The 14,575-nt window shown below is 47.5% G+C and overlaps 1 protein-coding gene across 2 annotated transcripts in view; it reads right to left on the bottom strand.

The window, feature by feature from the left end:
• Positions 1 to 14,575, bottom strand: part of Gria1 (glutamate ionotropic receptor AMPA type subunit 1) — a 309,709-nt gene that overhangs the window by 102,027 nt on the left and 193,107 nt on the right. For both annotated transcript variants that reach the window (XM_050157644.1, XM_050157643.1), the window contains exon 6: positions 2,382 to 2,543. In XM_050157644.1, coding sequence (XP_050013601.1) covers positions 2,382 to 2,543 — 162 coding nt within the window. The remainder of the gene's footprint in view (positions 1 to 2,381; positions 2,544 to 14,575) is intronic.

The following is a 14,575-nucleotide window of genomic DNA, read 5'->3' as shown; positions in this document are numbered from 1 at the left end:
TTTATTTCCTGATCTGATTTGTTATTTGTGGTCATGGGTGCATATATTTTTGGTTGTTAGCCTAGCCTTTAACGGCTGAGCCATCCCTCCAGGCCCATGGGTGCATATATATACTTTCTCTTCTCTCCCTCCCCCCCCTCCCTCTCTCCCTCTCCAGGCTAGAGGTCTTCCTTAATTTCTCCCTATCTTATTTTTGAGATCTCCTGTCTCTGCTTGCCCAGTGCTGGGATTACAAGCACACATTGCCAGGCCTAACTTTGTCTGCGGGTGCTGGGAATCCAAAGACAGCTGTCATGCTTCCGCAGCAAGCTCGTCACTGACTAAGTTGCCTCCTGAGGCTTTTCTAATTTATATTTTTGAAAGAGGCTAGCCTGGAAATTTGTGTAGCTCCGGATGATCCTCCTGCCTCCACATTTTAAGTGCTGGTATTACAAGCATGTATGCCTGTTTTATTTTCTCAGAAAAAAAATGTATTACCCTTAGAAACTGGCTTGGGCAGTCATCAACTAATTTATTAGCCAGTGTCAGTCAATCTTTGTTTGAAGCACTTGGTTTAATCAGATACTGCAATGAGTCTTCATTCTCGAAGAGTTAAGTCTGTTTGAGCACTGATGGGACAGGAAGTGCCTCAGTTATAGAAACTGTGATCCACAAAGTTGACTAAGCAGCCTAGAAACATGGGCCACAGGTGCCCTGATGGTCCCAGACAACAGTCTTGGCCTCAGCATCCTTCTCAGCGCCACACTTAGCCACTGCCATGCTATGGGATTTGACCCAGAAGGCCAATAGCCCGCTCTCCACATTCACAAACACTATCAGGTATCAAACAAAACAGGGTTTGGCTCTGGGCCTGAGGAGTGAGAAGCTGGCTGTAGACCCAAATGGAAAGCAGTTGTGCATCTCCAGGCAAGGTTCTCTGATGGTCAGCTGGGCAGACAGAGGTAGGGAGCATGTGCCACCTCAGCATGCCATTCCCCAGAGGCATCCTCTCTAATGAGGTGGGCATTTTTCTTGTGCTCCATGAGATGGCGACAGAAGGGTGGGAGCTGTAGTGCTTGATTAGCACCTGTGAGGTGTCAATTTCAACCCCTGTCACTGCTAGAGAAGAAAGAAGATGGTGGCCCTGAGTAGAATAGAAGCAGCATTTTCTGGCTTCTCTTGCAACCAGCTAAAGGCTGTTTGCTTACATGGGGCCAGGGGTGCGTAAGCAGAAGAGCTGCTAGTGACTTCTGAGAGGAAGTCTCTGTGTGTACACGTTCATGTCTGTGTGGTTGTGTATGCATAGGTACGTGTGTTGAGGTCAGAGGTCAACATCCGGAGTCCTTTTGGTTTTTCCACACCTTAATTTCGAGACAGGGTTTCTCACTGAAGCCAGAACTCACCAATTTGGCTAAGACTGGTTTACCAGCAAGCTCCAGGGTCCCTCCTGCCTCTGCCTTCCCAGCACTAAAGTTACAGGTATGTGTTTCTGTGTCTGGCTTTTTACATGGTTATCGGGAGTCCCAGCCAGGAGCAATAAGCATTTTACCAAATGAGCCATTCCCCAGCCTCAGGAAAAGAGTTTTGAAAAATAGCAAGTGTGCTTTTTGTTCTCTTATCCTCCTGCTGTGTTATGGTTTGGGCCCGACTCTGTCCTCCCTCCGCAGAGAAAAGCCCTCATGTGGCGAAGGCACAACCCCCAGAGGCGGGCTTTGGCAAAGCAACTGTATCATGAGGATACTGACATTAACCAGTTCATTAAATCCCGCCCCCCCAATGAACTGATAACCCAGGGGCATCCCTGGGAAGGGATGGAAATCAGGAGGCAGGGTTTTCCTTGGAGGAAGTGGGCGCTGAGTGTGTGCCTTTGAAGGCTGTAGCTTGTCTCTGGCCCCTTCTAGAATCCCCACTTTCTGGATGCCTCAACAGGAGTGGTTTCCCTCCACTGTGTCTTTCCTCCATGGTGTTCCTGCCTTGCCACAGCCCTAAAGGCAATGGAGCCAATGGGCCCACACACTGCAACCATGAGCTCAAATAAACCTTTCCTCCTAGAGCTGATATGCTCAAGTATTTTGTCCCTCGACAAAAATCAATTAGCAACTGCTGGGGAGAATGCAGGCGTCATGATGGAAGTCTGTGCAGCCTTCTTGTGCTATATAGCAGAAGGCAAAAGCCGAGGGTGGCAGAATCAGATGCTGAGGGGAACAACAAGAATTTGGGATCTTTGATGCCTGTGCACCAATGTAACATCCTGGGCTGCTGACCACTGTTGTGTTTTGGGGCCTGACCTTCATGGTGATGCTTTCCTTTGCTTTGTAGAAAACCCATTTCCTTCCTAAAGATGAACATGCCCCAGTGTTCGGGGCTGACTAGGGGAGACAAAGGGGTATCCGTTTTCATACCTTCGGCCTCTTCCAGTCGACCCTGGTGTGGTCTCGAGCATCACTCGTCCTCCACTGCTGCATGATTCTGGCTGGGATGGTGTCTGTGTAGTTCACCAACTGGAAACCTGTCACGTTGGCTCCGCTCTCCTTGAACTTGTTTAAGTCAATGTCCATGAAACCCTGTGGAGGAGGGAAAGGGGGAAGTCAAATATGTTGCTTGGGCAAGTCCATGTCACCGCGGTGACATGTCTGCAGGTCTATGTCACCACGGTGCAGACTCATGAGGCTTTCTCTTCTGCTTCTCAAGGCAGAACAGACTGAAGGTAGACAGCACTGTCTTGCTCCCTTTGGATTCCATTATCATAGATTCCTTCACACAAAGTTAGCATTGAGGCCAAGAGTGCCTGCCTGAGGATGGCATCCCCAGGATGAAGGGGGCGCTGGCTTACACTACCTTGGGTCACGTGACTTTGTGTGTTTATGCAATGGAGTCTGGAGGTTAGCTAAAAGGTAAAATAGACACTATGCATCTAGACTGATGACTGATGAATGGCTGGGATTTTAAAAATTATTTATTATTAGTATTGCTGTTATTTCTTTTAGGATTCCATATAGTTTATTTTGATGATGGTAACTCCTCTTCTAGCTCCTCCTGGATCCATTCTTCACTACCCACTTAACTTCAGGCCTTCTTTTTTATATTTTTACCCATTGTGTTTAATAAACTCTTGTGTGGGGGACAAACCCCTGCATGATAAACCTACCAGGTATCCATATTCTTCAAGAGCACTGGCTCTCCCAGCAGCTACCAATTGGCAATAACTTCTTGGCTAGGGGTGGGGATTTGTGCCAACCTCCCATCTTCATATTGGGATTTTGCTAGCTTAAACTCATGCGAGTATTGTGCATTGTGTCAAAACTACTATGAATTCATATGCGCAATTGCCCTGTTGTACCTGGAAAGCACTATGTGCACAGTGTGTGTGCTTGACTGTGTGTGACATTGTGTGTGTGCATGTGTGTGTGTATGTGTGTAGATCAGAAAATAATTGTGTGAAGACTAGTCTTTCCTTTGACATCTACATGGGTTCTGGGGATTAAACTTGGGTTTTGAACTTGGGTGACAAGTCCCTTTACTTTTAATTCACCTTAATGTCCCAGAGTCTTAAGGGCACAAGATAGAAGAAGCAAAAGGAAAATCTTGAAGGAAGGGCCATCCTTACTTACCACCCTGCTTTACCTTTGGAGAGAGGAGTCACTGCTGCGAACAAATGCCTGCAAGTTGCCCAAGGTCACCAAGTCTCTGGAAGGGGCTGGCATCTGCTGGGGGCCTTTATCTCTCACTATGCTCTTTCATGTACAGTGAACTGGACCTGTTCTCCCAGAGGAGGCCTGGACACCTCTGACATCCATGAAGGATTCTTTACTGCAAATGGAATTTCCTTCCAGTTCAGCAAAACACTCACCCAAAGCCAGGAAACCTTGATCTTAAAAGGAAGCCTTGCATTTATATAATGAATTCAATGATGCACAGTATTTTCACATCTGCGGCCTCATTTCACTCCACTCCTTTCTAAGGTACAGCTTATCTGTCTGCTTGAGACGTACAGAAACTAAGACAGAAAGGGAGGGTCAGTGCCCACAAAGCTGCTCGCCGAGCTAGCGACAAAGGAGGGACCAGAGCTAAGCTCTTCTGCTAAGCAATTCATTCCCCAATCCCCCAAAAAACCCTCATCACCAAACACACTATTCTGAGAACTTCGAGTTTTCAAGACCCTTCCCTTGTGAACTTTACGTTCTCCTTGGGGAAAACCAGAGAGCAGACGTAAACACAATACTGTACATCAGTGTGCTCTGGAGTAGCTGTGTGTCTGTGAAGAGAGGGTTTGTGGATGGGGAGATGGTCCTGGAAGGAGTGGTCCAGATCAGCCTGCCTGTGGGGCCTTAGTGATTGATACGAGTATAGTAGAGTCCCATGTGTGGGTCATGGGGATACCTGGGTGGGATACACTGAACAAAGGCCCAAGGGTAGGAGGCTGCTTGGAATGTTCCAGAGACAGCAAAGGGACTGGTGTGCCTGGAAGGAGATGAAGTGAGATAGTGGTCCAAGCTGGGTCTCACACTATATTTTAACTTGTATTTTCCTTTCTTTCTTTTTTCAGTTATAATTAGTACTGCACTACAGGATTTTGAGCAGGGCCCACAAAGCTCACGCATGATTGGTTCCATGGCTTGGATGAAGTGCCCGATCTTGCTAACAGAAACAGACTAGGAGAAGGAGCCAAGGACGGGTCCCCGAGATGGGGAAGTCCACAGCTGGCAGCCGAGACCTAAGCACTGCACCTGGGTCTACCTCTGATCCCAGGGCTTGTCTACCTCAAATACAAGCTACCCGGCTTCCACTAGCGCCTTTGATAGTCTCTTACCCCTCAAAGCTCTGTTTTATAGACAATCCCAGGTCAGTCCCACCCAGTCTTTGTCCTCGCTTCCTGTCTAGGAAGACTATTTCGATTCTTGACTCCTTTCCAGGGTCTGGACCATAGCTAGCACACCACCTCTCCGGAAAACTCACTCCTGTCCCCCCATTCTGAAGAGCCAGTTCCTCCCCTGCAGCAGACACTGTTGGCGCTGTCTGTTTCCCCTCTCTGTTGCACACCACTGTTTCGTTTTCTGTGCTAACTGCAAACACCTGCCACCCCACCTGCATGAGGGGGAGGCCAGGCGTGCCAAGCTCACATGCCCATGGGCAACCCTCTATACTAGTGACAGCTGCGGACTTAGTGGATGCCAGCGAGCATCCTCTACCTGGTACTTAAGCTGGTAGAACATTCTATGCTGACATCCAGAGATGAACCGTGGTGGGGGTAGGGGGCATTCTTGGTCATGTGCTTCAGTGTCCGCTTTCTCCGTGCATCCCTACTGTGTTTCCGGGATTGGTGCATAGCGCTTGCTTCTTCCTGAAGCCTATCTTTGGACTCTGCTTGCGGGAGAACCCCGGTTGAGATTCTTCCAACACTCAGTCTGGCCCACACCAACACTGTGCCTGCTGCTTTCCTGGAGCACCTGTCACCGCCGAGATCATCTTCCCACCTTGTTCCTTTTGTCCCTTCTCTTTCCGTTGACATGCTAACTACTGAAGGTGAAAACACTTCCAATTTCCGTCTTGCTCACTGATTTGTTCTAACACCTAGCATCTCAATACATGCCCAGCCCAGGGCAGATGCGCAATCCTTTCTTGCTGTGAGAATGACTGAAGCTAGAGACTGTCCCTTAAGCAGGTGTGCCAATTAGCCAGGGGAAACGTGACCAGCAGGCAACAGCTGCCAGCGAGTGATTTTAATCAGGTGAGATTAACTTGTACCACAGCCACAGTTCACAAAGGGACACAGAGGTAACTGGCTTGTGCAAGGGTACCAGCCAGCTGTTCTTAAAGGTAAAGTCAGAATTTGTCTTCCCTACCCAGCCTGCATTTAACGGCAGTGTACCCTATAAGGGTACAGCTGTCTCACTATTGGTTAAGAGCCAGTACACAGTTGGGAGGTTTTCTGTACTCTTTAGAGACTTTTTAAAAAGAACATCTTGTTCGCCAAACAGCTATTGAGAGAATGAAATGAAAATTATCTCCCACAGTCAGAGTCTGTCACTCGCGATCTGTAACAAGCTCCTGGGCATCCCTACTGACTCCCCCCCCCCCCACCCGCATAATGAAGGCCAAGGGGGAACTGCGATTTGCTCAAATAGGAACACAGTTCAGCTTCATCGCCAGCAACCCTGATGACAATGCTAGTGGAGCCAACCCAGGGTCACACATAATCAAGCTGATGGGAACCGTCAACCCCACACCCATAACCCAGAAAAAGAACAGCTATGAGCTCCCTTTTGTGACACTCACTATGAGAACTGAAACCAGGAAACCTCTCGGGGTCAGTATACATCTAAGAGTCGCCATCTCCCCTCCAGTTCAAGACTGCAGGCTGGGAATGCTAACGCTGACCCTGGAGATGTCTTAATCACAGGAAACTAGACTCTCATGGTTGCTAGGCTTGCTTTCTCTACAATGCAGGGATGTAGACTTGGTCAATAGAGAAATGTGGTCTTGATTAAGAAAGAAAATAATGGCATCAGCTCTTTGCCTGCTAGGGAATTGTGAAATTCAGCTAAGTCTCTTCCTCCGGTATATTTACTAAATAGGTTTAATTAAATCATTTTCCAATTTCCTTTTCTATTAAAAATCCATGGGGGTATTATGTAGTAATTTGTGCAATTTCTTTATCTATCTCATTCATGTTATTATCTAATGTGTTTAAGGATGGATGCCATGGTGTTAATTACAAGTCTTGAAAAGTTTTAACTATGAGACTTCACCATCATGACTTTCTTCAGGCCATACTACATATTTGATAACACATCCCCAAATGCAGAGTCCATTGCTCTGAACCCCTTTACTGCTGAAAAAGAATGACATGAGCTACAGGTGTTCACTTTCTCAAGTCACTTGTCACCCAAAGTTAGGCCTTCCACTCTTTTGCTGTCTCCTGAGCCCTGGCACCAGGTGCTTCTCTTTGAAGAGCGAGTGTTATCTAGACTGGCTTGGTGACACATGCCTGTAGTCCCAGCACTTAGCAGACAGAGGCAAGGAGGATCAAGAACTGAAGGTCAGCTTTGGCTGAGTAGGGGTCTGTTTCAGCCTGGGCTATGTGAGACACTGGGGAGAAGGTACTTCTGGGGTCGCTGGGTTGCCCTCCCTCTGTGCGCTTCTTCAGTAAGTCTTTCTGTATCACAGCTCCATGCATGACCAATGAACAGGCAACATGCAAAGAATGTTCTCCTCCCATCTTTATCCAGGGGCAGAGGACCTAGCAAAGGAAGTGCAGGTTGAGGATGTTCCTTAATCTAAGGGACATAGGGACTTCCTGGTATGTGTGTAAGGGTGCTTATAGAATAGCTGTCCCTAAGGACTGTTCACTCACAGCTCTGGAAGGAAGCAGGAGATCCTCATTTTGACAAAATGTTAATGTCAGTTAATCAAAATTCAAGGCTGAATACATTAGAATTATGAAGACAATTATCAACAGAATTAGACAAGATAGCATAAGCCTGGTCATTAAGGAGAGGCTGGGTATATTCAAGGGATGTTTAGGACTGTTTTATCACAGTTAGTGGGAGTCACGGATGACACTGGGTTGATGGGCAGGAAAAAGAGGTGTGGCCATGTTGTGTAGATGTGCGGAAGAAATGGCCAGAATTGCCTAATTATGGTGAAGGTATAACTTCATACTTCTCACAAGTTTGGGATTGGTTTGGGCCCCAGGACCAGGGGTGGGGAAAGTTTGAAAAGTACAGGGTTCATTATATTTTAGACCCTTCCGTCATACACTTTTACCCTTTTAATGTCCCTAGAAGATAACAACAAACCTCAGATAAAGCTAACGTGCTCTCTGTTTGAGTGGCATTGTGAGTCCTTAGAAGGGAGAGAGAGGCAGCGAAGTCACAGGATGGGGCGGTGTAGGGTGAAGAACCATGTTCTAATCTGGTTAGAGAGCTCAGCTTCTTCTACCATCTCTTAGCCTGGGGCTGAGGGACAGCTGTGGGCTGCAGCATTGTCCCAAAGCATGGCTCATAAGAAGAACAAAAATGAGGGAAGAGTCTAAAATAACCACCTCATGTCCATGACTTAACTTTATCCAAGCCACCTTTTGGGGATTATGAGGTTACTGCTGAAGAGAAATTAAAATTCAGCTTATTTTAAGTCTTTCCTAGCTTTCTGCCCAAGCAAGACATTCATTTTAATGTCTTATAAATGTGGTCCAGCGTAATCCCGTAAGCAGCCTGAGAGGAAACTGGACAGTAGGCCCATGAGCTCATCTGCATAAGCCACTGAAAGAATTCACCCCACTTTTGCTGAGATCTTATTCAGAGACCTCTGTGAATGCCCTAGCTACACAGTTTGACTTCTTCACGAACATGCCACACTGCCAGTCCTTGGTCGAGGGAACACAGGAGTTTTAGATTCAGGATCCATTGCCCCAGTCAAAGAGGGCCAAAGCTCTTGTGATAACAGCACACAGTTAGGAGCCTGGAGCAAATGGTGCCTGGCCAGAGCTCGTGCCTTTCTTTAAAAGTCTCCACCAGGCTGTGTAGAAACATCACAAGCACTGACTTATCTGGAACCTGCTAAGTAGCCCTCTGCCCTTTATCCACGCCCAGGCTGAGAGTACCCATGGTGGAGGGCCCGATTATGAGTGTCACAGGTTTTTGTGACTCTAGTCACAGCAACATCACCTGACCATTTCCATGTAAATTCTGGGGTTTGAACTCAGGTCCTTAGGCTTGGGAGGCAAGTGCTCCACTGTCTGAGCCATCTCCCCAGCCTACAGTACAGCACTTTTCAGGCTGACAAGCTTTGGCCTCCAAGCTCGATTTTCCTTTGTGAGATCCTGAAAAGAGGGTCACCCACACGCTGCTCAGCCCTCGGCATTCTGTCTAAGCTCACATTACACCCAGCAGAAAGGAGACAGAACATTCTGCAATGCTCAGGTTTGGCGTCAAGACGAAGGCTTATTAAGGGAAGACCCTTCTGTCCCAGTCCCTTTACATCAAGAAGAGGTAAGATGAGCCCAAATCAAAAACGTGTACTTTATACTCTGAATGGCACAGGTTGAACATGTCAAGTTTTCCCCAAATTGTCAGAAAGAAATCTCAGATGACAGCTCTGTGGGGAGTCACAAGAGTGTATGGTTTGAAAAGTCTCCTTCTATTAGGAAGGCTTTGAAGGAGCAGAGAGGATCAGCCTGAAACATAATAGAAGATTCACAGGGTAGGCGATGGATGTACTCGACTCTCGGGAGGGTAGGGTTGTCATGGGGAAGAAGTGGGAAATTTGTTCTCTGAGGCTCTGCAAGGTGGGCCAGACAGATGAACAGTCAGATCTCGAGGGAGACCGAGTTCTGTTAAGATAATGACAGCAACCCTTGCGTTTTGCATGAAGCAGGCAGAACTAAACGGGGTAGCAGGCATTGCCATGGGACCGTTGCCTTGATTACCGCATTTAATCCTCATAACCACATGAAGAAGCAGGTTCTTCTTTAACACTTGCAAACTGGGAATGAGAAAACTTAGTAGACAGGCTTCTCTCCAACTTGTGTGGCTACTGAGAGATGGCGGGAGTAAGGTGACTTTCTGGCTTGGGTTTCAACCTCTGTGTATCCAGCCATCTACCCTCCTGTTCATTCATCTCCTGCCAGGAGCCATTGGAATAGGCTTCAGCTTAAAGGGGGCAGTAGGCGGGGGTGTCCTCTTGGAGACCAAAATACTTATCTTCAGCACCTTTGATGTGCCACTTGGAGTGTTAGCCTTTCAGCCCCCTATTTCTGCATCTCTGTTGTCTGTGGTTGTGACAGGCAAAGGCAGAGACCATAGCTGCTCCTCCAAATCAGGACCACAGTCCCACAGGGTCCACAAACTGCGCCTGGTGCAGGGTGGCATGTTAAGAGTGTGCAGAGGAATGAAGCCACAGAACCCACTCTGTTCCTGACTTCCTTACAAGTGTCAAACTTGCTACCTCCCGCCCACACCTTTCGTCTCAGGGACTAAAGGTGTCTTTTGACTGACTTCTCTGTGTATGCTTTCTTGGGAAACAGGTCAGAGATAAAAAGCCCCAGGAAGACAGTTTTAGGGATAATCACATAACTTCTTGTCCTGTCTTTGAAGTTCATGAGCTCTTTGCTCCAGGACATCTGTCATAACCTGTTCAGGCAAGTGGGTATTGATTTATCAGACATCTGTTAGATCAATACTCCTTCAAGATGCGTCCCAGGCACAGGCTGCAGAGGTCACCATGCTACATTAGAGGAAGGAACAGAAGACATTGGCGCACCTCCTAACTTTCATGCCTGCCAAGGCAGCCTTGCTTTGAATCATTTACACAGTAAGGTCCTCCCCAAGATTCCACCTGAAAGCAGAGCTTCGACCCCAAAGGCGTGGGGACTTCTGGGCCAGCTTACTGCTCTCCTGAGGGTGCTTTCAGCTCTGATCTATAATTCTGCCGTCACACAGGTGTGTGCTGGGGAATATGGATAAAAGTGAATCCGTGGAACAGTCTTCAGCTGATAACTTCATTGTCATCAAACTCATATCTTTGCATAAAAATCTCCACATTTTTCCATTTGAGCCACCTTAACAACCCAAACCTTCAAGGCATCGCATGCTGTATTATCTCTGGTAACACATAAGCTTATGTGGTCTCTTAACAAGTCAATAGAACATTGTAGTTATACAAAAGTTAGTCAGTAGACTTGCCATTCACATTAGGAAAAAGCCTAATGTTGATTCATCCAGCCCTCTCTGAAGTCAGGGAGAGGTATCTGCATTCTCGGGTCTCTGCAAACGTAATAGCAGACTGACCCTGCGTGTGTCCATCATAGCCAGAGTATTACAAGGGTTACTCAGGACCTCCAGATCTCAGTCCTGGGATTTAGAATAAACTGCTGACACTTTGTGTTAGAAGGTCAGGGATCCTCAGCCTGGGCTCTTGGTGCAAGGCTTGGAGATGCCCTACATGATCTGAGATTGTGCTGGCTTTCAGAGAATGCCGTCATCTTACTTCTGTCCTGACTGACTGTGGTTGTGCTTGACTCTTGGCCTAACTAACTTCAGAGGAAGTTCAACCTTTAAAACTCTCCTGGCACAGGGTGACTTCTTATGTCTAGAACCTACTGGTGGTCTTCAACCAACATCTTCCTACATAGTCTCAACATTACTATGCAGAGAAAGTCAGGCAGAAAAACATATTTTTGTAAAAATGATGGTTTATTCATTTCATTATTCATTATAAATTTATTCATTTATACATATAGTAGACTCCCACTGAATGCATGGTGTAAAATGTGAAAATCAAAAGAAATGGTAAATTTAAAATCTACTGAGAATAACTATGTATCAGAAACCACCAGTAGGTTCACTCCTAGGCCTTACAATGTCCACAAGCTTGGGCATTTGAGAAGGTTTACAGAATGAGACACGAAATCCCTCCTAGGGAGCAGGCCTTAGAGCTAGTCAGAAAGTGATTGGTTACTTTTATAACTGTTGTGCCACTATTTCACCCAGCAAGACCATGGATGTCTTTTCTTCCCCAGCAGCCTTCAAAGCACTCTGCAACACTGTAAAAGCTAAACACCAGTGAGAGAGTTTCCCGGTGAGTTTAAGATTAATTTCTCAATGTCCTGTGATCAAAGGGTGGTGTCTTTGCCACCAGCAACCATTTCATTTATGTTAAGAGCTATGGCAATAGCCTTTGCTGTTTGGGGAATATGGGGAAAGGATATTCTAACTGATAATACACGAATCTATCTGCTCGTTCATTCATGGCTGCTCAGCATTCCTACGTATATCAGAGCCACAAGGATGTAGATGAGATCCAGATGGGCCCAGCCCCTCCTTTCGGGTCATTTAAGGCCTAGTGAGGAAGGCCTATTTCACCCAAATATATTATAGAAAAAAGAGAGCAATGCCAGCCCCAAATCCAGAGCTCAGGGGCAGTTTCTGAATGAAGGTGGCAGAGCATGGAAGGAAAGGAGCCTCTGGCTGAGGAAAGAGAGAAAAGTGAACTCTTTACAGAGAGAGTATATGTTCTGGCTCCAAGCCTGGACTGGCAGGTTTTGTGTGTCAATTGACACAAGCCAGAGCTGAGGAAATGCATCAGTGAGATCCAGCTGCAGGCATTTTCTCATTTAGTGATCAGCTGGGGAGGGCCCAGACCCTGGGCAGGTGATCCTGGGTTCTATAAGAAGGTGGGTCGAGTGGGCTGGGGGGAAGTAAGCCAGTTAGCCGCACCCATCTATAGCCTCTGCATCAGTTCCTGCCTCCAGGATCCTGCCCTGTTCGAGTTCCTGTCCTGGTTTTCTTCAGCAATGAACAGCAATGCCTAACAAATTTCTTCCTCCCCAACTTTCTTTTGGTCATGGTATTTCTTCAAGCCATAAAACCCTAACTAAGACAGAGTCACCATGATTATTGCCTTCCACCTCCTCTGTGTAATCTCAATCAGACAATTTACTCTGGGCTTCTATCCTTCTCACCCAAATAAGGATTTGTGATGGTTAATCTTCCTTATCAGCATGACTGGATTGGGAGTTACCTGGGAGAGATGCCTCTGGATGTGTCTGGGAGGGTGTTCTCAGGAAGGAGGAGGGAAGATCTACCCTGAACACGGGAGGCACCGTCTCATGGTTAGAGGTCATAGAAGGAATAATAAAAGTTAAAAAGGAGAAACTGAATGGAGCTCCAGGATTTGGGTCTCTTTGCTCCTGACTGTGGATACGATATGACCAGACTCCTCATGCTCCCTCGCCAGGATGGACTGTGTCCAGGCACACTGTGAGCAAAATAGACCAATCCTTCCTTCGGTCCCTTCACTTGGGTGTTTTGCCATTACAGGAAGAAAAGCAACAGATACAGGGTTATTGTTGAGTGATCTGTCTCCTCAAGATTAACTCTGCCATGTGTCAAATTCTCAGGACAGGACCAGACATGCAGCAAACCCTGTGCCTGGGCTTTCTGGTTCCTGAGGTTCCATTCCCCTCCTACGTTTGTTTGCTCTTCATCCTTAGGAAGAGGACCAGACAAGGGGGCAGGCACTGAGCTCTTCCTGTCACACCCATTGTTCTCACCTGCTGGGTATAGGTTTAAGGAACCTTCAGTGTTTCCAAGTAAGTGATGGTAGGGGTTTCCCATGCTGATAGCAACTGCAGCCCCTGACCCACACATCTGCATGAATGCCAACCAGAGGTGGCTATCATGGCGGTCCTAGGGAAAGATGTAACAGGCACCAAGAAACAACGCTGCAGTCCCAACCCATTTGTGTGTGTGTGTGTGTGTGTGTGTGTGTGTGTGTGTGTGCTTTTCAGTGGCTCCTCTGAGCAGGAGTGTCCCTTTTGCAAAATAAAGGGCTGGTAAGACCAGGGTTCTTAGGGACCTTCGGGCCCAGCTTTCTTGGGTTCTTGGATCCAGGTGTGGGGCACATCTTTTATTTCCATGCTGATGTATGGGTGAATACCTCATCTTGATCTTCCTGGATGCTCTCCCTCCCCCACAGTGCCTCTCTTCCGGTGCCAGATTCTCATGTTTTAGACCGCTTCTGTGGCGCTGTGCAAATGCCACAGACATTGTCTTGCTTTTATGTGATCTGATCTAGTTGGGGACCAAGGTCAGGGTGCTCACAGGACAAGAGTGAAGGTGCGCACTTCATGAGCCCAGCAGTTACCAGAGAAGGGACATGAGCAGCCCACAGGGCGACTTAGTCAACTGTCAGCACTAGTTCTTCCCTGGGAGGAAGAACTAGAGGACAGGAAGGAGCACACCCCAAAGATTCAGCCACAAGTGTTGCCAGGTGCTCAAGGTGGGCCTGAGGAAGGACAACACACACTCTCCTAGAGCCAGAAGTGACTGGGAAAAGCAGGACAGGGCATGCCCTGTCGCCAGAGGCTATGGCGACTGTAAAAGCCCTGAAGAAGCAAAGCACTGCCTAGAGGTAGGCACCTTCATCCCAGGAACCAAAGGAGTGGGCCTCACTCAGGCATGAAGCCGAGGAGAGGCTGGCCCTTCCTGGAGAGCGGGCGAGAAGGTCTGCCCATCACCTACTTATCATGTGCGTAGTCAGAACTGGATTCCCCTTCCTGCCCTTTCTGCGGGAATACTTCCTTTTGTTTTCCATTTTCACACGCGTGTCTAGGTGTTTGCATGTGTGTGGGATCACATGTATGTGGGTGTGTGAACATGTTGATGAATGTGCCTGAGGAGACTTGAGGTTGATGTTAGGAGCAATCCTATTGCTGGTCAACCTTACAGGTTGAGGCTGGGTCTCTCAATCAAACCTGGAGCTCTCAGTTACGGCTAGTTTCACCCTCATCCTGCTCATGGGGTCCCAGCTCCTTTTTCTGAGGCTGCCACACCCACCTGCATTTATATTGCTTCTGGGGATACAACCCTAGTCTTTGGCAGAGGCTTTAATTACTGAGCCATTTCCTGGCCCCTCTCCACTTATTTTATCAGACACAGAATGTTGTTTTGAAATGCGTGAGGCATGAGCACGACACTCTCGAGGGCCACTTCACCCCTTCACCCCTTCAGTGACTTCTCAGAGAAATACATTCTGAGCAGCTCCCGCTCCCAGGCCCCGGGGGAGTCAGCAGTAGATGAAACCATCACGTGCTGCC

The sequence above is a fragment of the Alexandromys fortis genome, unplaced genomic scaffold, assembly GCF_014885135.2.
Source record: "Alexandromys fortis isolate MF-2015 unplaced genomic scaffold, M_Fortis_MF-2015_v1.1 scaffold_103, whole genome shotgun sequence".
In the NCBI taxonomy this organism is placed as follows: Eukaryota; Metazoa; Chordata; class Mammalia; order Rodentia; family Cricetidae; genus Alexandromys; species Alexandromys fortis.
The sequence above is the reverse complement of the archived record's forward strand: the minus strand, read 5'-3'. Positions and strand labels throughout refer to the sequence as shown.